The following is a 24,907-nucleotide window of genomic DNA, read 5'->3' as shown; positions in this document are numbered from 1 at the left end:
ATTTCAGACTGAAATGGTTAGGCATTTGTATAATCGTAATATTTGAAATTCAATCTCCCCAAAAAGGTAAAATAACAGTTGGGTATGGGACCTTGTATAATACTTTGGTGTGTTTTAATTAACATCATTATCATATAGGTTATATTAGAATCTGTTCGGTATCATAAGGATATTTATGTGGTCAAAATAGTGTTCAATGTATATGTGGCCTGCTTAGAGACTACCGGTATGAGGCTATAAAGAGCAGTTATTTATTCTGTCTGAAGGAGTTGCACAGAGCTTCAGAGATGATGAAAGTATTGGTATATAGATGCCAAGTCTGAGCTGTGTATACATGACAATTGATAGGATAACAAGTTGTGAATAACTATATATAAAACAGATTCCTCGGATATATATAGGTCTTCTTACACACGTATACCCATAATTATTGTGTTTCTAACCCACATTATGTCTTATCATCGCAGGACTAAATTGATTTTCCACAAATGTTCTATGGATAGTTGAATATAAATCTTGACCAGGTTTAAGAGAAGAAGTAGTTTTGGTTATCAAGACTATGTACATATTGTTTCATCCAGTAAATGTCAATAGTAATGCCCAACTAATTTCAGAGTGGTAAATGTTGAAACATCTTTGAAATCTTGACTACTGCTGTCCTAAGTTTCTACTACTAACTGTAGAAATTTTAAAAGGATCAGTGTACAATGCAGGCAGTAATATTGTTGTCAATGATTGTGACAATTGTTTGATTATCAAGAACATTACATTGCCGAGAATGCATATAAACAAATAGTTGATAATAATATAATGATACCAACTCACCTGAGGTGACCATTTGCGGTTGTCTTTTGTTGTGTGTCAGATATGCCACATGTTAGAATATTCAGAAAACATGTTTAGTTGTGTGTATTTGCAAACCATATCTAATAGTAGTATAGTGTCATTAGCATAAACAGGGGTCTGGACAAATATTTCAAACCACTAGGCACAGGACTGACTGGTGGGATGAAAAATTTACTCATCCAGATTGGAAATTTACTCGTCCAAATTCAGCTATGAAATGGCAACTTAATCAGTGAGGGTGTGACATGTGACTTGTTTTCTATTTTTATTTGAAGTTTTAGTGAAAAAACTATGCAGTGATGGCTGCTTTGCGTCCGACACTGTGCGCGACTTAGACCTAGTCGTAGTGTTTGTTTACATCCGACTGAATAGGTGCTGTTAAGAATGAGAGCACATGACATCAGTATAACCGCGGAAAAATGACTAAGGTATTGCAAATGTTGTATTTGAGGTCATGGGAGTTCCGGTGTAATCAAACGTTAGAGTGCAGACTGGAATATTTTGTTTTCGAAGTACGGTGAACACGTTTCTTTGTTTTAAATTTTCTTTACATTTTTATTGAAATTTGAGTTGTAACATTAATATCATTGGAAAAAAGTACTCGTCCGACGGACGACTGACAAAGATAAATCTGGTTGTCCGAGACAATTTTCACTCGTCCATTACGACCGAACGAGTGCTTTTCTGGACCCCTGATATATTTTAACATACAGCTTTAGATATAAATACAATTCTGCCTCAATCCGATGGCTTATATTAGACCTTTACAGTCATGTGATCTCGTATAATCTTTAAATCTTAATTATTCAGAAAAAGTGAAAATAAAATCAGGGACACATCATCACCTTGAATGACCCCAGAACATCAAAATACTTTAGAGAATACTATTATGCTATTATATGTACTTTTGATAAAAAAAAAAAAAAAAAAGCACCCACCCATCCCATCCCCCACTACCATATGCAGAGGGATAATAGTCCTGCATATGAGGAACAGTTACCGCAAATGTTTAAAAGACCTTCCTGTGTTTCTATTTCAGTACTGTTTACTTAATGCAATAACTATTTCTCAATACAGGACTGTAACTCATATATAGGGTTGTGTCCAACCTGTTTAAGTTGCTATAAAATGTCTGGGGTATTGAGGTACAAGATGATAGTTTTAGAATGTCTAGGGTAATAAGGTACACGATGAGCGTTTTAATGACGAATGAGTTTGTTCAGTATGTTGCCATATTGATTACCTAAAGATAAAACCTTACATTCACTTCTATACTGGTTGGATGATTTGATCCATTGATATATCAATACCATCAGTCACTGAAATACAAGTTAAATAAGCATTTTATAGAAATATTTCACATTCTGTTCATGAAGTCAGCTTGATTTGACAATAAAGTATAAACAAGAGGAATTGTAAAGCAATACCCGGACACGGGAGGAGTCATGGAGTCAAATCTTATTTTTTTTTACTTTCATAATGACATGATTTCTCTAATGATATTTCCATGTTATGAAGTCTCTGTATACAATAGTTTTACAGAAGTTTGTACATCTGACTGATCTGTTGACTGCTGGCTACTGCAAGGTTCAACACTCATTGTTGGAATTTTGTGAGACATTTTTTTCAGTTATGTATTCCAGTTTGGAAGTTTACAAGCATCAGTCTTAGTTAAGCCGTGAGCAAGTCTTTGGTTTCATAAAATATTTGTTACATCTGGGCCAACCATTTCCTACTGAAGTACATTTTATTGTCAAAGTCATATAACATTCTTTCTGTTTGAATGATTTATTGCCATGAATATACCATACTTCAGTTTTAGGCCATCAAATAAGTCTTATTCACAAAAATAGATGTAACAGGATACCAGTTCTGTAGTCAACAAGTCTGTTTGGGTACTAATAGATGAAGATGCATTTTTTCTATACTGTAACTGAATAGATAATATTTAATAAATATTTTCAAAATAATGTTTAAATGATTATATCTCTTGACAGTGATTTTATTCATCTGTTGCAATTCTGGTGTCCTGCGTTACATCCAGTTCAGAATCCAAGTCCATGTTACATCCAGACATAATTTTTTTTCAAAAATTCAAACACCTGTCATACACTAGAAAATTTTGATGTTAAAAATAATGTCATGTAAAGTTGTTAAATATGAGGTATTGTCACTGCACATTTCATTATCAAAGCAGTAAATATATTGTAGAATGGAAAGATTCATCAAAGACAATGAATCGTGTTTGGTGCCCTGAGCATCCAGGGAACAACTAGCCATATAATACACCCTATGCTTCTCATCCATCATTTGTTGAATATAAAAAGTCTTTCTTGTATATTTTTGTTTTTTTTATATGTAATATGAGGTAAAGAATCAAACATATCGGTCACATTTGAGAGTAATTTATCGGGATGTATCAATGGACGTTGAAATGCATTGAACAATATAGCAAACCTCAGCAAAAATTTGTCATATTACGGCACAATATTCAGTCTATGGTCGTTCTTCAACTGTCAATTTGTGGTAAGATATATCAAATATTCAATAAATTGTTATATAAGCATTGTTTCTGATGAATTGTCATTTCACACATTTTTATTGGTTGGCGTACATATTCATCTAATGTCATGGACAAAACATTGGACTTGCATCACCGCCCCTTCATTATATAAGTCATCAGAATAGAAGTTCTTATAACACAGTCGGTAGAAGATTAGAGTGTGACATTTCAATAACTACACGATCACTTTTATCTTATAACACAGTCGGTAGAAGATTAGAGTGTGACATTTCAATAACTACACGGTCACCTTTATCTTATAACACAATCAGTAGAAGATTAGAGTGTGACATTTCAATAACTACATGGTCACCTTTATCTTATAACACAGCCAGTAGAAGATTAGGGTGTGACGTTTCAATAACTACATGGTCACCTTCATCTTACAACACAGCCAGTAGAAGATTAGAGTGTGACATTTCAATAACTACATGGTCACCTTTATCACACAAATGACCAGTGTTGAACATGCTAGTTCTGTATGAGATGGTATGGAATCTACTAACTTTTTCAGCTGATCTATAATCCTATGTACACTTCAGGTTGAAAGTTGTGTATAGACCCAAAAGAAATACACCAGGTGGTAACAATGTGCAGTTGTCTATTTGGCTGCTCTTTGTTTAACACTTGGTCATAGATGTGCAAAAGTCTGTGGCCCCCCTCGTCCCTATCTACAAAGCGTAGCCAAATTTCAATTTGTCACTGTAAAGGATCTATATTTACAAATCCAATCATATAATCAACAAATTGATCTGTAAAAGTCATTTGATCCAGGATTGGTTTCAATTTTCAATCAATTGTCCATTACTAGTATACTATTTGATCATTTTGTGGAAATAAAGATTCACAATGGATTAAGAGTACCCACGAAATCATCAAAATAAAATTCCCACTCAAAATAATGATTTTACAGTACAGCAATAATATGTGATATAATGATACACAGCAGCTGGGTTTTATTAGGTTTATAATGCTTACATTTTCAGTGTAAAAACATTAATCTAGATGTGACGCCATGAATCTACATTAATATTACGCAATATTTAGTAATCTCAACAGTACATCAACATTACGTGATTTTTTATCATAAGCAATACTGCTGTGTATAAATATACTGCCCTTTGACTCCTGTATATAAGAGCTTGTAGTAATGTTATGGTTGGTGCTTGTAACAAAGCTCTTTCTTTTCTAACCATCTGGCGTATAGACAGAGACGTCCAGTAATAGGGCATTATATATACATATGTAGATGGATGGCTGTAATTTATATAGCGTCTTGTGTTTATTCTGAATGCTTTTCACTGTAAATACCATAGGGTTGCTTTTTGCCTTTACATGATATGAACTGATACACAAGCTGTCTGTACTTTTGGGGGAGAATGTAATCAAACTCATTCATAAAACTTGGTAAAGCAGACACGAATATACCATTGATAGACTAGAAGGTTGACGAACAGTATACCTATATTATTGTATCAAAACACTTCTTCTTGTGAAGGTATGGTTTATTTTACAACAAACCTTCTTTCCTTGCGGACCAAGAAGACTGATATTTAAGTTGAAATAACATGTTTCACAAGTGTTAAAGAAAGTTAAATATATTATTATGTGTACTGAAATTCAGTCAACAGTATGTCATGTGATATGATTTATCAAACATGTAATGACTTTTACCTAAATAATTACAATAATGATATAAATATCCTGAATTATGTATCAGAGGAACACAGTGTTTTGTAATTCAGGATCAGCTAGAGGTCTCGCACCTCATGGTATACAGAGTTATTGCCCTTTGTTAACATTGAACTTTATATTCCATCATGTCACATTCATAGTTAAGTTTGTAATGCTAACATATCTTGGTGAGGCAGAATGTTACACACTAAAAAGATGTCTCTTGTACCGATATATGTGAAACTTAAACATTCCCAATCTTCCAGTGGTATTGACTCTCCTCTATCTCTCTTGGAGTCACAGACTTTAACAAGTTATATTTAATACCTTTTATTCATGAGATGTAAAAGTATCACATTACCTGAATCATGGTAAAAGTGATGGAAAAAATATTACTTTGTGTCAATCATGGATAACTTGGTGATAATACAATATTAAAAATATTGGCAGCCAATAGCTTTTCCAATGATAGGAACAAATATTGATTTTACAGTTCAGGATACAGATATTTAACTGCCAAATGTTCACCAAGCTTTGTAAAGAACAGACTGACTTTACACAAGCATGTTATGGTATAAGTGCAAGCCTTCTGTGCTATATGGTGTCTGTACATACATTGCCAGACCCAGCTTGCATGTATGGGCATCATTTCTGTTTTATTACATCTTGTTCTCCAAAATAAGATGGTATTCTAAGTTCTCATAAATTTCTGTGTATATTACCAGTTCCTTTAAACTCACAATTTGTAACCATAGGAAATTTTGATTTAAATTTACGATGGTATAGTCTACAGACTTTTTATACATAAACTGCGTGGTACGACGATAGTTCTCTAAAGAATTGTCTGTATCCAAGTCAGTGTTTTATTTGGATTAATAGACTTGCCAATTATAATATAAAGCTCCATGTTAATAGAATAAAAGATGTATGTTTTAAAATAAGATCAAACAGAGATGTATTTATTGAAATAGGATCCGAAATGTATGAATAAAATAGGATCAGAAATGTACGAATAAAATAGGATCAGAAATGTACGAATAAAATAGGATCATGTATGAATAAAATAGGATCAGAAATGTATGAATAAAATAGGATCAGAAGTGTATGAATAAAGTAGGATCAGAAATGTATGAATAAAGTAGGATCAGAAATGTACGAATAAAATAGGATCAGAAATGTATGAATAAAATAGGATCAGAAATGTACGAATAAAGTAGGATCAGAAATGTATGAATAAAGTAGGATCAGAAATGTATGAATAAAGTAGGATCAGAAATGTATGAATAAAGTAGGATAGAAATGTATGAATAAAGTAGGATCAGAAATGTACGAATAAAGTAGGATCAAATGTACGAATAAAATAGGATCAGAAATGTATGAATAAAATAGGATCAGAAATGTATGAATCAAGTAGGATCATGTATGAATAAAATAGGATCAGAAATGTATGAATAAAATAGGATCAGAAATGTATGAATAAAATAGGATCAGAAATGTATGAATAAAATAGGATCAGAAATGTACGAATAAAGTAGGATCAGAAATGTACGAATAAAATAGGATCAGAAATGTATGAATAAAATAGGATCAGAAATGTACGAATAAAATAGGATCAGAAATGTACGAATAAAGTAGGATCAGAAATGTACAAATAAAATAGGATCAGAAATGTATGAATAAAATAGGATCAGAAATGTATAATAAAATAGGATCAGAAATGTACGAATAAAGTAGGATCAGAAATGTACGAATAAAATAGGATATGTATGAATAAAATAGGATCAGAAATGTACGAATAAAGTAGGATCAGAAATGTACGAATAAATTAGGATCAGAAATGTATGAATAAAATAGGATCAGAAATGTACGAATAAAATAGGATCAGAAATGTATGAATAAAATAGGATCAGAAATGTATGAATAAAATAGGATCAGAAATGTATGAATAAAATAGGATCAGAAATGTATGAATAAAATAGGATCAGAAATGTATGAATAAAATAGGATCAGAAATGTATGAATAAAATAGGATCATAAATGTGTGAATAAAAAGGAAATGTATGAATAAAATAGGATCAGAAATGTATGAATAAAATAGGATCAGAAATGTATGAATAAAATAGGATCAGAAATGTATGAATAAAATAGGATCAGAAATGTACGAATAAAATAGGATCAGAAATGTATGAATAAAGTAGGATCAGAAATGTATGAATAAAATAGGATCAGAAATGTATGAATAAAATAGGATCAGAAATGTATGAATAAAATAGGATCAGAAATGTATGAATAAAATAGGATCAGAAATGTATGAATAAAATAGGATCAGAAATGTATGAATAAAGTAGGATCAGAAATGTATATAGAAACAAAGTATCAGAGATTATTTATGAAAACAATATTGAAGCATTTAAATGAATTTCATGATTCACGTAAGAAAACATGATTGATGTACTATATATAGAAGTCACCTACTTGGAAAGTCAGTGATCATGTGACTAGAACTTAGGCCGTGACACAGCATCCATTGTGTGTCTGTCTGTTTGTCCGTTGTAAAACAACTTATTCGAAATTCTCAATATATAACAAACAAACAGTCCAAGATTCTGATGTTGTACCTGTAGCTTGCTAGAATGAAACTACAGGGATAAATTAATTAAGGTTTTTAAACTTCTTTTCAATGACCAGTTATTTTGCCCCTGGATCATGGGCGTGTGTTTATGTGACCACTGTAATGATGATCTATGGTCTTTATAAACAATAATTCTACAATTTTTATGACATCTAGCTACAGTTATATAAAATGTACTAGTACTTAATTTCCAGCAGAATCCCAATCGAATTGATGAACTTAATACATATATTATTGATTTTATTGCTCAAAATTTTAAAACTAAATTACAAGAATCAATATTAATATCAGTAAAGGAATATGTTTGAACATTGCAGATAGAGGTTAACCAAGAACTTATAGAACAATTTAGTCGCTAATTAAGAGCTTGTCTTGCCATATGGTATTTTTAGTAAAGCTTTGTAAGCAAACATAATATTGCATACCAATTAAGCCATACTTTCATTTTTCTGAATTTAGATGGCTTATAAAAGAACTTGAAAAGCTTCGGTTTATACATTGCAACTCCAGAAAACATACATTATATGTAGATTTATATAGACTGTGTACAACAAAGTTTTTTCGGGTCTAGCTATTTTTGATAGGCCAGTCATGAGTGTGAGGAAAAACATCAAAATTTTGGCCTTAAAACAGAAACTTGTGATGTCCTTATTAATTCAATAAAAATGACATTTATTTACTTTTAATTGCAGCACATGAAGATGAAGCTAGAGATGATGACTTCCGTACACCATTGTACAAAAACGTAGAAATAAAAGGAATCACTGTACGCATGAAATGGTGTACAACCTGTCAGTTCTACCGACCTCCGAGGTGCTCTCATTGTAGCGTGTGTAATAAATGTATAGAGGTGAGTTTGAAAGATCATAAATACATATATGGGTCAAAGAGGCTTTCTTGTGATCATTTTACCACAAAGGGAAAAACCTGGAAAAGAAATTTTGATTTAAGTGAATTTTTTTGACATTATTGTATTGATATGGAAGTCATAACATGCATGCATCAGGAATCATATAGTTATACATAAGGATATGATGTTCCAATGCAGTGTAAAGAGTTAGGACCACACTTAAATATCTTCCGTCATATGTTGATCGGAAGAATTAATGTGACGATATTACAGATTATAATATAAATTTGGTTTTATTCTGGCAAGTTTTAATTGGTTAAATCTATTAGATGATAAGATGTACAAGCAAATCAATTTATGATCTTGTTAATTCTTGTTCACATTTTCACCAAGATTTTTATGAATATTATTTTTGGTCTTGTTTCAGACATTTGATCATCACTGCCCATGGGTGAACAACTGCATAGGACGGAGAAACTACCGATATTTCTTCTTGTTTTTAGGCTCACTATTTATTCATATGATCAGTATATTTTCATTGAGTCTTCTTTACATTTTAAATCACAAAAATAACTTAAGCAACGTTGGATGTATAGTAGCGTATCCTTTTTAAAAGTATATTTTTTTACATGTATGTATGTACATATTATGTAGTACGTATTTAAAGTGACAACACAGTAAAACGCACGGTAAAACGTCTTTTTTTTCTATTCTTTATTATTATTGCATCTTGCGTTCATGTGTATAAATGAATTGCCTCATTCTCAAAACTGTCATATGATGCTAACGGCCCTAAATTTTAGAGGGATTTTCCCAAATTGAATTGTCCAGTTGGACTTCAGACATTGACTTTGCACATTAGGATAGCATAAAAACTTAAATGGAAGTACATAGAACACAATCATTAAAAATAATGTTTTTTACTGGGATGTCTCTTTAAGGTATGCCTTACTTATTTACATAAAACATCTTCATTCTAAAAAAGTTTCAGGTAATAAAATAACAATTTTTTGAACATGAACATGAGAGTTGACATCATTGAAAGGAATCCAATATATTGTCATTATTGTAAGGAACATAATTAAATATGGGTAAGAAAGTTTAAGGATATTTCAAAGGGCAAATGTTTTTCACAGTACAGGTATAGGAAGTGAATTATATAACACATTATTCTAACAGTACAAGACTATTTCCTTAACGTTGATTTATCAGTATGATCGATATGATAATTATTGGTTTATTATTAGTCCCTGTGGGGGGCCTCACAGGGTTCCATCTTGTTTTGGTATCTCGTGGAAGAACAACAAATGAACAGGTGTGTATATTTTCTGCTTTTTGTATCAAACAACAAATTAACATATTATCGGGAAACTTTCTACTTATTTTGCCATATGATTTTCTTCCAGAGCGTTTAGTATTATCAAGAGTGAAAAAAAATAATGATTAATAATGTACTTGTGTGGTATCACCAGGATCTTCATATCAAGGTCAAAGTTCATATGAATAAACCACATATCAAATAAATTGTATCATTAGTAATTCAACTCTTCATCACAAGGTTGAAGTTCATAATAGATAACTGCTTATATAATAAACTGTATCATTAGTAGCTTGACTCATCTCAAGGTTAAAGTTCAGAATGAATCCTTTGATAACAGCTCTTGTTCGGTCAAAGTTTTGTGAACACTTGCATTTTGACATACATATTGAAATGGTGTAGATTATCTCACTTAACTCTGCTTATAATAATCATGATAAGGCTCCATAGCAATAAGGTTTTGTCACTGGTTTTTAACTTTTTCTCTCAATTAGCCTTTCTTAGAATTTCATACAAGGGCAGTCTTTCTTCAGCATTACATATCTTGCAGTGAAGCTTTATTATTATTATTTTTTTTTTTTTGTGACAGGTGACAGGAAAGTTTAAAGGTGGCCACAATCCATTTACTCGAGGGTGCTCTGATAATTGTAAATATACCCTGTGTGGGCCACGGTGGCCCAGGTAGGTACAAGTAAGGTCAAGGTTTGGGTCATGGTCGAATGACCTTTGACCTTGCATGCGATTGGTTGAGTCAATCCTTCGAAAGGCATGGATGATAAATAAATTCTATCCTTACATGAAACAAAGTAGGAACAGGTCAGATCAAACTCAGTATTGGTCATTAAAGTAATCAGAACTTACTCAAATTATAAAAAAAGGCTGTAATCACCTGATATGTCATAACCTGTCCTTTATTCAGAGTTAAATATATTCAAAATTGATTTTGGAAATGAGATTTATTGAGGAAAAACTAAACCATACTGATGTAGAATATCATCTAAATATTATGGTAAAAGTACATAAACAGAATCCAATAGTCAAGTATTTTATAGACTGTTACAGCATGTTAACACACCTAACTGGTTTGTAGACTGGTGTCCTATGTGCCTAAGACGAGGACAGTTCAGATAGACTCTGCAAAAGTGGTGTATCAGGCTGCAGACAAAGATGTCAAACTTTACACTGACGCTAATACCAATGGCATCAAACGTAATACAGCTGTCGTCAACCGAAATGTAAGTGCACAAAGGTTATATACACAAGTTCCCTTTAAAAAGTTGATAAATCCCCATTCCATGTGTCAATATATTCCCTTCAGAGAATCTGGTCCAGATAATTGGGCATTTTAAATACTTACTGTTGATTTGCTGTCAAGTTTAATATGGATCTTGTGCTTTACTGCCTTTTACTATTATGCGTAGTTTGAATTTGAAAGGAAAAGAATATTAGAAAACGTTTATCTACACCAAAGATGTATTCACATACTTTGCTTTTTAATGCAATATATTAAAAAAAATTTCCCACTTCTAGGTAGCAATCTAGGAAAAAAAAAAAAGTCAAGCTTAAATCATTTAAATTTTGAGGAGAATGTAGACTCTGCTGTGTATAACTGACAGTTGACTCTTGATTTCTGTAAATCACTTATATTTTGTATAGGATTAATTTTTGTGTGGAGAGAGAACTGGAAATTTACAGTGCTGGTGAATATTTGTACGAAAATCACTCTGGATGGCTTCCATATTGAGTTCATTAGTTATATAGGAGTCTTGTAGAGTCTGGGTTTCTAATAGCAGATATTGAGCGAATTTAAAGTCATTCCTAGATCAGTGTTCATGAAATTATGTCTTCTCTAATGTCTGAAAGCGGGAAGTTAACAAAATAAAGTATTCGCAAAATGTAAGTGATTTACAGTAAACTTTCATTTCAAAATGTTCTGCTGCAATAAAACTGAAGAGTGGTGTATGAAGTTGTATGTACGTTCTCAATAATCAATAATATCCCTGTGGTGGTTATTGGTTCTGGCAGGGTAGAGAAGAGATAGATCAGTTTCTGATATAACTAGATTTGGAATCAGGTAAGATGACTACCAGGTCTAATCAGGGGTGTCCAACAAGCACACCCTGCATATTCATTTATTCAAATTTTTTAATAAAAATGAAGATTTCATTGAAATTAAGACATTTTGAAGACATAACATTTTTAATTTTTATTTCTATCAGATCTTCAGATTTAGACAACTCCTAATGTTTGAAATGATGGTGTTTTATTTTTAATGAAATTTAAAGGGAAGAAAGGAGGTGTAGCATATTGGACACTGTTGATTAATGAACTATACAGGGTGAGGTCTAATATTACAGAGTGACCTCCCTTAGGTTGCAACTCTTCATTGATCTGTAACTAACCATGCCCTCCTAAGCTCTCTAACTAGCTCTCTGTCTGCCTCTAATACAATGATTTTAGAATGCCACATTTGCCTCACAGTAATTAAAACATTTCTAAGCCTTCTGTATTTTCTTGTTACTTTTGCAGAGCATTTAAGGAAGCCTAAAATATATAACTCCTGCCTAAACTAAATATATGTTTTAAAAATGATGAATTTTTTGTAACTATTTATGATACAAAAGTTAAAATTATAACCAGTAATTTTCAGAGCTTATAACATTTTATCGTATTTTGTATCATATTTGATGAACTTCCTGTTCCCATCTTATACTTCTAGAATTCCTGTGTACACCTCCCAAGATATATGTAGTGGCACAATTTCTCCAGCAGTTCTATAGTGAATTACTGCTACACAACAAAAAGTTCCTTTGATATTTACGAGGTCATAAAAAGAATTGTCTGTAAATAAGGTTGCTTTTTGATTCAGATATACGTGAGGGAAGTTATATCTGATATCAAGGAAGAAGAAAAATCATAAAAATCCCTGAACATTAATATATTGATATACAAAACTTGCATAGTCTTTATAACTCTCATAATAGCATAATTGAAAACAGGCAGTAAAACGTCATCCAGAAAATTGTCAATAAATGTTATTATGGTTTCCGTAGTGTGTAATTTTATTTTCTGTGAACACGAAAACGGAATAATTTGGGTCCCTTTAAATACAGCTTTCTCTTTCTCTGGTGTAGATAAGGGTTTTCTTATTTCAAGTCACACCCATTTTAAAGATTATTTCAAAAAGTGACAAAAGAATAAGTCATTTATGTCCTGTTCATTGTCAAGATATGGTCTGTCACCAAATGATTTACATTGAATTTATCAGTTTTATTGGGAAGGTTGTATCACCAACATGACAATCTGATTACGTTTTGGTGTATGTATTAACACTTGAGTTGACGTGGGTTACATATATTTGTGATATCTAGAGACTAGGATTGTTTAAACATGATATGTTGACATATATGTTCTAGAGACAGCTACATGAAACTCTTATTGTATTGTACACACATTTTATGAACAGATTGGCACTGTTTTCAATAAAGGTCACTTTTAAAAATTGAATTGATAAATTTAATGTTATGGTAATTAGTGTGAGTTGTTGTGATATAGTATTAGAAAGAATACATGGTATAAGTTTGTAGCTGTTTCTACAGATAGTGATGGCCAGCGCTGCACCAGATGACCTCCTTTACTAATGATCTGATTGTCTTAACATTCCTGGCCAGTTTTGGAGCCAGTAAGGTTTTTAAAGTTGTCAAAAATTACATTATGCAATTTTGCAATCAATGATTTTCATAAAATTTATTCTTAGTATTGTAATGGTAAATCTGGTGTTGTACTGTAAGTGTTCAATAGTAGGTCTGGTGCTGTGGTGACATTACAATAATGTTTGGTACACAGATGTTCAAATTTAACTCAGTATTCTCATCTTTATTTGCAGTGTGTCCTGATTTCATTTCCATTACTCAAAAGTCATGTCATTCTACAGTAGGTCACTGATGGGAGTTACTCCATATCTTTGTATATCTAAGCAGAATATTAGAGACTTAAGGGGTCGGTGGTATCGATAAATTCAATTTTAGAAATTCTAAAAAAAAATCACTCAAGGATACAAATTTAAATTCAATTTAAAAATTCTGAAAATAAGACCACTCAAGGACATAAATTTGTCTTACATTTGTTACCCATACATATTTTGCCTCAAAAAAAGATTTATTGCCTTAGAGACAAAGTACATTTTTACAAACTGATTCTCATCATAGTTCGTTCTTTTTCTTTATAGTTTAAACCCTCACAACTATTTCATAATTCAATTTCCTGGACTGAATACCAATACTGTTATGTATATGACTTGTGTACATCAATTTGATCACATTCATCTTGAACTCATAATCAGGTCTTATGGTAGATTTATGTAGAAAAGAAATTAGCCAAACCAAGGGTGATATATTGATGAATTTTATCATATTGTTAAACCAATTGATCCCTTTTAATCATATACCTTAGTACACATACAAAAAAGGAGTAGAAAATATATTATTTGCCTTAAAATTGGGGTTTTGAAGATAAATGAAGAGGAAGTGTAGGATTGATAGTGTTAGTGTACCTATTTAAGTAGAATTGACTGACTGAGTTAGACTCTTCATTTCCATCTCTCTGTCTACTCTGCAGTTACAGTTCTACCCTCCAAAGTACTGCAGGCTCTGCTAGCTACATTTGTCTCCAGTCTTATTCATGCATGTGTCTTTTTTTCTATTTTGCCTGTATCATGGATAGCAATTTTGACCTCTTTCTTTGATTATGTAAAATTGTTTTTGTGAAATTTCATATGCATCATAGATTGTTCCTTTTGACCTTTTGACATTTTGAGTGTATATTTTAATATTTTATATAATTCATTTTTTTCCTTTCTTTACAGTTTGATTTCATAATGTTGAGTACCTGTGGAGTATTTATTACAATTCTTTTCAGCATATTTTCCTTGTTTAAACAGGACATAAATATATCTTTATGTAGAATGATTTGACCTGAAATGTTTTTCACACAGTGTTAAGGGAAATTTTGACCCGTTTCTGTGTGACATCCATTTCAGTGTCAACTTCAGCATGCTGACTAATTGGAGGATTATGAATGCATACACAGAGCTTAATCATATACTTTTTGTACTTCCAGAGGTATACTGTTGTTGTGCTCCCGGTAGTGTGATTGTGTACAGACTACACTGTTATCACACTCCCAGGTGCTTATCATGTGTCTGAACTGTCCAGGGTCTGTGAAATCATCTGTCATCCAGTAGTCCTTCATCATAGTCTGCCATAGATCACTAACTTCACTACAGAAACCAAGTATATCTCTTCTCCAACAATAATTCCAGCTCCAGTGATTACCTATGCCCTCCCAATAATAAGTCCTGATTCAGTACCAAATTTTGCCCACTAACATTAGACTTACCTCAGGTAACCAACTCTGCCCACCTACAATAGATTTACCCCAGTTTACCCCAGTTGACAAACTCTGCTCACCAACAGTAGATTTACCCCAGTTGACAACCTCTGCCCGCCTACAATAGATTTACCCCAGTTTACCCCATTTTACCCCAGTTGACAACCTCTGCCCGCCTACAATAGATTTACCCCAGTTTACCCCAGTTGACAAACTTTGCCCACCTACAATAGATTTACTCCAGGTAACCAACTCTGCCCACCTACAATAGATTATTTACCCCAGTTTATCCCAGTTGACAAACTCTGCCCACCAAAAATAGACTTATCCCAGTTAAGAACTCTGCCTTCTCTAGTAGTAAAGCTTGCTGTTGTGATTAACTTCTCTATTCTGTTCTCCATCAAGTCTTTCCAATTAATTTACCATCCAACAATAAATCCTACCCCAGTGACTAACTGCCCTCCAAAAATATTCCCTACTTCAGTAACTAACTCAACAATTCAATGTTAAGTCCTGGCCGAGTGACTAATTCTGCTGTACAAAAATAAGTCCTGGTCCAAGGACCTACCACAGTGACCAAATCTGCCCTCTCCATCAATTAGCCTTGTCCTGTTGACTTTCTGTGCCCTTCAGTGATAAGTTCTGTCCCTAACACTAACTCTGTCCTCCATCAGTATCCTGCCCCAGTGACTTTTTCCTCAAACAAGAAGTTTCCCCTCAGTAACTTACTGTTACCGCCAGCTGTAAGTCCTATTCCAGTGACTAACTCTGCCCTCCTACAATTGGTTCTGTTCCAGTGACTAACTCTGCCCTCCTACAATTGGTTCTGTTCCAGGGACTAACTCTGCCCTCCTACAATTGGTTCTGTTCCAGGGACTAACTCTGCCCTCCTACAATTGGTTCTGTTCCAGGGACTAACTCTGCCCTCCTACAATTGGTTCTGTTCCAGGGACTAACTCTGCCCTCCTACAATTGGTTCTGTTCCAGGGACTAACTCTGCCCTCCTACAATTGGTTCTGTTCCAGGGACTAACTCTGCCCTCCTACAATTGGTTCTGTTCCAGGGACTAACTCTGCCCTCCTACAATTGGTTCTGTTCCAGGGACTAACTCTGCCCTCCTACAATTGGTTCTGTTCCAGGGACTAACTCTGCCCTCCTACAATTGGTTCTGTTCCAGGGACTAACTCTGCCCTCCTACAATTGGTTCTGTTCCAGGGACTAACTCTGCCCTCCTACAATTGGTTCTGTTCCAGTGACTAACTCTGCCCTCCTACAATTGGTTCTGTTCCAGGGACTAACTCTGCCCTCCTACAATTGGTTCTGTTCCAGGGACTAACTCTGCCCTCCTACAATTGGTTCTGTTCCAGTGACTAACTCTGCCCTCCTACAATTGGTTCTGTTCCAGGGACTAACTCTGCCCTCCTACAATTGGTTCTGTTCCAGGGACTAACTCTGCCCTCCTACAATTGGTTCTGTTCCAGGGACTAACTCTGCCCTCCTACAATTTGCTCAGTCTAACTCTGTTTTCCAATGATAAATCCTGTTCAAGTGATTTACTCTGCCCACCTAGGTCCTGGCCCAGTGACTAACTTGGCATACCAACAATTTGTCATGTCCGAATCACTTACTGGGCCCATTTAACAATGAGTTCTGTCCCAGTGACATACTCTACCCTCGAACAATTACCCCTGTCCTAGCGACTAACTTAGCCATCAAAAAACAGGTGTTGCCTTAGTGACTTACTAAATCCTCCTCCAAAAGTATTACTGCTTGCAGTCCTTACTTAGGATGAAGTTCCTACACTAGATCACCAGTAGAGGGCTCTGATAGTACTTACAATATTAGTTGTTTCTAATTTAGTATGACCATATCCATTTGTTAATGAATCAGTCTAGTTTTCTGTTCATTGTTTAGGTGCAAATTTTTAGAAAATCAGTGGAAACTCAAACCAAGTATACACTATAATACAAAGTTGAATAAGGAGTTTGGAATATACTTTTTGCTGTTGGATATACGTACTGGTCAATCCCTGTGTGAAGAGGTACAAATGAAGGGCTGCAATGTGTAAATGTCTACTGTCAATTTTAGCACTTCTGAAGCTTGTATTTGTTAGTATACTCATTGTCTGCTTGGTGTGTGTAGTGCTGACTCCAGAAACCAGGTAGATTTACTTACAACAAATTGAACCTACCACTTCCTACCACACCCCAGAAAGTCTGGGTGAAGTGTCGTTATTGATAATAGTTATCCAAGATTCCAAAATTTGTAAGGAATTACAGCTCCAAAAATGTTGACTAATGCAGCTGTCATTTTGATATTGGTTCCTGTTTCAATCAGTTTTTAATGAATTGACAAATTTCTTAATCTTTTGTTAAATTTTCCCATTTGGCTTCTTTTTTTTTTTCATGAAAAATTTACAGTAGAGGATAATTTTCAAACCTATCTGAACTTTCACATACAACTCATAAGTGAAGGCAAGTGATCTGCTGCCATCACTCTTGCTGTAGTTTCTTGTCACATGATATGTCAGGATATATTAGAATACACTATAAACTCTATTGTGACAATAATATTACAAAATAGTCCTGGACTTTGCTATATGTTGCTTTTAGTGTTGTATAATGTGATCTTGTAACAAACTAACTTTATAGCCACTAAAGATGGAATTTCGTACTAAAATAAAGGGAGATAATTTGTGTCAGGTTTGCCTTGGTGTCTTAAGCTAACCTATTGCTTCATTCTGGTGGCAGTATTAATACATGCAAATGCTAATGTAACTCGCTTAACCATCATCATTGGTTTAGGTCAGGGAGACATTAGTGAAGCCCTCAGTTTGTTGTCATGCTTTGCTATAATACATTAATTCATAACATTATAATTCATGGTTTATAAAAAAAAAGGGTAGATCTGTGGTCTTTGTAACTCAAACCAGGCGTTTTAATGACAATTTGTAGTAATTAAGACAGATTACCAAATTCATAATTTGGTTTTTCAAGTCAGCATGTTATTTTATGTTGGTAGTTTACTTTAAATACCTTCATAGCTGCACCAAATAACTTATCCAGAGCTATGACAGGTTTTAAAGCTCTGTGTATGTACTTCAGTGCATGTTTGTGAAATTATGACTTGATATAGTCACATTAGACTGTATAAATCAAATTCAACCATTACATGATACTTTCACCTGTATACCATCACTTCACAACTTAAACTATACACACGACATGCTCTATAGGAACAAAATTACACCAACTTCTGAAATACTCTTTAATAATGAGGAAATTCAGAGTAAGATCAAACATGAGCTTAATTGTTGATAATGATCTTACATGGTAAGTCTGAAATCTGAAAATTAAACATGAAGTTTAAGTATACCTATATTTAAAAAGCAATTTTGAAACCTTAAAAAAGATATTACTGTAAAAATAATTGTTCAACCTTTTGGTAAACCTGGGAAAAATAGAACCTTTTTCTATAAGAGACAACTCTTACCCTAACAACTGAAGAGGAAGTAAATCAGAATTACCTCCCTTCAGTCAAACAATTTGAAGAAAGTAAGCATTGTTAAAACAAGCAGAACCAAGTAACTGTGTTGTGTGAAGTGATTTTCTCCAAAGTTATGATATTCATTGGGTCTCTGTTCGAACCATTACCACAGAATTTAAAACCTGGCTTATTTTATTAGGTCTCAATTAAAGTCGGTAAAATTCTTACAAAAACTTTTAATATTTTGATTGACCACAGGAGTGGAATGAGTGAAAGTCAGGATAATTAATTCCTGTTTAACCTTGAACATTTTAGTAAGCCTAAGTCACAAGCAGGATAACTAATTTCTATTAAACCTTGAACATTTTTATTGGCAACTAAAAAGTCAGGATATTTGATTTCTTTTCAACCTTAAACATCTTTATCGGACATAAAGACAGGAAAATTAAAGTCGGGATAATTGATTTGTGTTTAAACCTTGATCATTTTGATAGGCCTCAGCAAAGTCAGGATAATGAACTCTGGAATATCTAAATAGACTGTACTGTACACCAGGCTCTCTTCTATTCAAGCCTTGATAGGATGAGACTACAAAATGGATGCTCCTATAGGGCATGTCTTAACCCCACGAATGGGTATATCATTTGTGTTTCACCTGTATATGCATGCTTCGCTAGTCAATAACAGAAAAGATGACAATGCAAGGTAACAACCATTAAGTTCCTTTAACTATAATTTGTGGGGGAACATCATCGTATTAGTCATAAAACAGTGTCCAGGCTTTTACCAGTAGAATGATGGTTGTTATCCGACATTGTCATCTGCTAGAGTTGAATATGCTGTAGAAGAGAAGTATAACCTGGTAAAATCTCCTGTAATTTATCCTCACTTCATTGCTTTAAAGATTCCACAAGACTGACTGGTCTACAAGTCAGATTGTATCAATGGAAAAGAATTGTACAAAATTGTGATACAGAAACTGCTAAAAAGTTTTTTTATTCTTTTGTATAAATATGAATAAACATTTGATGACATATGTTCTAAAGTGTCATTTTCAGAATTTATAATTATAAAGACAAACTAATGTTTTGGAGAGGAAATTTTTCCTCCATGTTTTCTGTTGAAGTTATTTTCCCGCTAAGTTTTCGGTATTTTTATCCCATTATGGATAGTTTTTAACATTCTTGATATCAGCACTATCCACTTTGTAAAGTTGCACTATAAACACGGATCTAACTTAGTAAGATTTGATGAGGTTATTATTTGTGACAATGTTTCACTGTGATGAGAGATGCCAGGTTGTACCACTGTGTAGATTTACTATGCTTTGATGCCTTTCACTGTACTTTATCATTTACATCAATTTCCCTTTCACTTTTTATTTTATTTCCCTTGGAAGACAACTGCTGAAGCATAAGAATTCAGTCTCTCTTCAACTTGATTTTGTTGTACAAGAAAAAGTTTGTGTTCTGTGCTTTCTTTATACATTGATTTGTATGTAGTGGTACAAACTAAACGATGCAAAAACGCTACTTACAAATGTAATTATGTTTAACTGTTTAACAGTAACAGCTGGAAATGAAATTAGCAGCAGTTGTCTCCCCTAGCAATAGGTACCTCCTTCACTAACGGCCTGGTATTTTTCTTCTGCATTCCAGGGTGTTACCACAGTGGTATAGCACACCGGCCATTCTGGTAGTGTAGGCATGTCAACCACCTGCCTGCCCACTCACAAATATAGTGTGGCATCATACCTGCCCAGGTGTCATGGCTTAGCCTATTTATAGAATGCCTGCTCCTGTTACGCACGGCTGATTAGCGTACCTCTTCATGCCACAGGAACCCTTCCAGTATTACACTTACAGGTTTACAGAAAGCTGTGGTATTGCAGTTGTGGGTAGTTTTTGGGGAATAAATTAGAGGTATGTAGGTAACTATAATGTGTTGTGTGCGTTCCTTCCCCCAGGCCCCTCTCACCACTCTCCTACTGGATGATGAAGACTCACAGAGCATGGACAGCCAGACAAGTCTGGGGGCACAAATCCGCTCAGACTCTTACACAAATCTTTTTGACACTTCTCAACAGTCTGTGTCCACGCTGCAATCTCAGCCAACATCTGTGGGTGCAACGCTTCATGCCAATCATACCAATCACAATGCACAGCGTGGGTCTCCCAAACCACGGAACTATTATGACCGAACATCTCCACAGAGAGGGCGTCGTGGAATGTCAAAGGCACCCATGGCAACACCTGAAGAATCTCTTATTGCTACCTCACCATTGGACAAAGCACTCCCACCTAGACATGCTCTGAACAGTCCGGGATCTGAGCGTGCTCCTTACATATCCAATGGCCGGCAGAACACCAGCAAAGGTCAACGGAATGAAGGATCGCGCTTCCCAGCTTATGAAACACAGCAGAAACATCCTGGAGATTCTCAGTACCAACTAAGCAGTTCTCAATCCTACCCAGCCCAGCTAAGGGCTGGGTCATCTGCTGCCCCTAAATCAAGTGTTTCAGCTCCGCAGTACCCTCCCACAGGTTACAGCGCTCGCTCATACAAAAACAATGGCTACACTAGTGGTGATCAGGACACTCCGCGTGGCCGTGAGCGAGTACCACACAGTAGATCTGATAATATCTCTACAGGGCGACCTTATACTGCATCACATCAGACAAGTTCGGATACACGGGCCAAACGTTCCTATGAAGCCCTTCCCTCTGATCACAATCGGTCATACTCTTCGCAACAACCCTCAGTGCCCAAATCTCGGACACTGCCAGCCCAGGGTGCAGAGGCCTATTTTCCTGACGATGATTATAGGGCCAATTCCAGACGCCCAATGTCTTTTGTAAAAGCTTTAGAAATGAGTGAAATTGTAGAACAAAAAGAAAAACAGCAACAACACATACAAAAAACACCACCTCAAAGTACTGCTTTCTCCAATAGTTCCCATTCAAATACAGCCAGTGGAGGCAGCGAAAGACTTTCCCGCCCAGGCAGGTCAGTCCCTCTTCAGGGGCGGTCAGTCCCTCCTGGCCAGGGACATCCAAGGGGCAGAGACAGAAGTCGGGATGAAAAGAAAAAGAGTCTCTATGACTCGAGCTTTGAAGTGTCAGTGTGATAAAAAAAAATTAATTAATGACACTAAGGCAATTTGTACCAACTGTTGTGATTGGTGGACCTTCCTGTCTGTTTGATTTTTCATTTCAAAAATCTAGAGACAACATCATTGGTCCATTTGTGTACCAAATGATGTGTTAATGAATCCTTCCACATTAATATTTTTTGGTTTTTTTTTTTTTTTTCTTCATCCTTGATATATATACAGTAAGTGAGTGTGTGAGATATAACACAAGGGTTTTTATGTGTGTGTGTTTATGTGCAATGTTTTCCTACGTCAGGGAAAATTTATGTAAATTATTGAAGAACCAATGTGATGAAAATGTATAATGCAGTATATTTGTGTGTAAATCTTGGACCAGTCGTTACTCGGACTTGTATGGTAATCCAGGATGAAATGTACAGAACAGTTTAGTGTGACAGGAATCTCAATAATCACAATTCTTAAACAATTGGATATAGAAAATTCCGAGATTCTGAAACATTTTTTATCTAGTCACTCGACAGAAATATTTTCTAATTTGTCTGTTTGACAATCATGTAGATATTGATAGACTCTAAATTTTATCTTGTTAAGATTATCATTGTTGTTCAGAGAGATAATTGTTTCAGTATAAGTATGTATTACTTTGGAATTTTAGGCTGGATTTCCTCATTTAGGTTTTAAAGTGTTACATTATCATGTACTAAAAGTTATTCAGGGAAATATTTGCCCAGAGTTTTTTTTTTTTCTTTCACCCTCATTGTAACTTGATTTCTGCCTAGTGTTAAGATAGCCCTGGAGTACATAAAACATAGCTTACAGATTTCATGTCTGACTTCAGCCTATATTTTCTGATTTCCTTCTGTGAAACAGGCAGGTAGATGTCTCTTCAAACACATATATTCATAGGCATGCATTTTTAAGGGTTATGTTTTTAAAAGGCTTTTAAATAAATGGTATGTTTCTTTGTGCTGTACCAGTATTTACCCTCAAGATAGTCCCTAATAACGCTCTGCTTCTGATAATACCCAAGTTTGGAATGACCTAAACATATGTGTTCGCTGCATTTATGCCCCACAGAAGGGTCATTTTGAGGTGGGGTCTCCTTGTATTAGCTTGTGGTTACCTAACTGAACATCATGTGGAAGGTCCACCTCATGCTATCCAGAACTATTTAGATAAGATAACACTACACTTACAGTTAATTAAATCCTTTTCTAAATACTATGTTTATATGATGTTGCAAATTAATAAGGAAAAGCTGTAGAACAGAAAAAATTATATGTCCCCGCAGATTCTTGATAACTGTCACAAAGAGAAATATGGTAGAGAGCAACTATAGCAAGTTTAAAATAATTTTGTCTTTTAATTAACTTTCTTAAAAGTTGGCCTATATCGAAATATTTTATGATTTTTTTTTAATTGTTATTATTATTTGAAAGAATGCGATTCAAAATGAAAAAAAATCTTACAAATTTTAATGTCACAAATTTACTAATGATTTTTTTTAATATATTAATGATTTTATGATAATTTTTTTCATTCATATTTAATTAACCAGTTTGAGGTACAGATATGAACTTGATGATATAATGATACTAATCACACAATATAATCAGGTCTGTGACTAAATCTACGTCCAGGTTATAGTATATTACTGGTAAGTAAAACTTAATAGGAAATAAGTTTGCATGTAGATGTCTTATAAGACTACAGAAATGAATGGGTCAAATCTGCCTCTGGTTCAATATTTGTGTTTTCTGGTTATAGTCTGACAAGATCGACATGTCCTGTTCACCTTCCATTATCATACTGATCTGGTTGATAGCGAGACCATCTCTTCTTAAAGAATGGTCATTTATATATACATGTTTTACAGGCTAAAGTATCCTAAGTGTCTTTCAGAATAAAGGAAAACATTTGATTAAATACAACTAAAATATTCTAAATTTTATGTGACAGGTCATTCTAGTCAGACTATATTTCAAACCATGACATTGTGACCTTGATTGGTATGCTATTGTACATACAGACTAACCCAATGATGTTAGTGAATCCCTAGCACCAGTGCCAAATATGATGTAGTGTGCATGTACGTTTAAGTTTACGAGTTATATCACAATGTGATTCAGGAAGTGTATCTGTAGTCACTGAAGCTTTACCTGTAACTTTCCCTCAGTTTTCACTAGCTTTTATTTGATGACCAAAGTTTTATGCTTTTTTTTATTTATCGGACATACAAAGTTCACATGCTTACTAGTTTATCTTATGCTATTTATGAGAAGAGAATCTTCTTTCCCAGGACAAATTCTTTGTCAATGGTCTTACATTTTGTAGCAAGCTCTCAGGCACCAACTTCTTGGAAAACAAGAGTTAAATACTGCAGATTGATCAAAACCATTCTATGTTAATGTGTGTAAAGTACTCTGCATTATTTCCTGATTAGTAACATGTGGCACGTAAGTTTGGGTTATGTTGAGCGTGACAAGTCATAAAATTTTGTCACAGTACTTTTTTATGGGATGTCCTGTTGATAAGGTCCTAATTAATAGCAGGTTTAATTATATACATTGGATTAATTATATAGTTCAGTTTAGAAACTGGAGTATTTTATAAGAATTATTAGCACCTTATGGTGGATTTTTCTCTACAGCAACGTAAATGGACACAATTAATGTCATTGACATGAAAGGGGTCTATGGTAAGGATGTGTTTCGGAAGTCAGGTTACACATATCGTTGATTTTATGAGTAAATGAAAAGTTTGTGAGATGACAATGTTTCTTAGAAATCTGAAAGTCCCATGAAGGAGATGAAATGTGAATAATTGTCAGTATATGTATGTCTGGGTAACTACTTCAAATAGATAGATTCCTTGTCAATTTTCTAATTTCACATCCTCTCTAAGCAGGGTAACTCTTGGAGTGTTCATTGTTTCACTACCTTGACATATGTATCATTTTCTGCACATTTTATCTTATTTATCAGACAATTTATTGTACAAGATATCTTTACCTTTAACATGTGTGAAACAAGGGCATG

General features: G+C 34.1%; 1 protein-coding gene across 1 annotated transcript in view; it reads left to right on the top strand.

The window, feature by feature from the left end:
* LOC132553873 (palmitoyltransferase ZDHHC8-like) overlaps positions 1-23,347 on the top strand; it is a 29,835-nt gene extending 6,488 nt beyond the window's left edge. The window contains exons 3-8 of the mRNA XM_060218153.1: positions 8,408-8,565; positions 8,993-9,165; positions 9,778-9,880; positions 10,473-10,564; positions 10,974-11,118; positions 20,724-23,347. Coding sequence (XP_060074136.1) covers positions 8,408-8,565; positions 8,993-9,165; positions 9,778-9,880; positions 10,473-10,564; positions 10,974-11,118; positions 20,724-21,884 — 1,832 coding nt within the window. The 3' untranslated portion in view covers positions 21,885-23,347. The remainder of the gene's footprint in view (positions 1-8,407; positions 8,566-8,992; positions 9,166-9,777; positions 9,881-10,472; positions 10,565-10,973; positions 11,119-20,723) is intronic.
* The last annotated feature ends 1,560 nt before the right edge of the window (positions 23,348-24,907 follow it).

Source organism: Ylistrum balloti, unplaced genomic scaffold, assembly GCF_031769215.1.
Source record: "Ylistrum balloti isolate Yb309-2 unplaced genomic scaffold, AGI_CSIRO_Ybal_v1 Utg370362, whole genome shotgun sequence".
NCBI classification, from domain to species: domain Eukaryota; kingdom Metazoa; phylum Mollusca; class Bivalvia; order Pectinida; family Pectinidae; genus Ylistrum; species Ylistrum balloti.
Note: the sequence above shows the minus strand (reverse complement) of the source record. Positions and strands in the feature narration are given on the sequence as shown.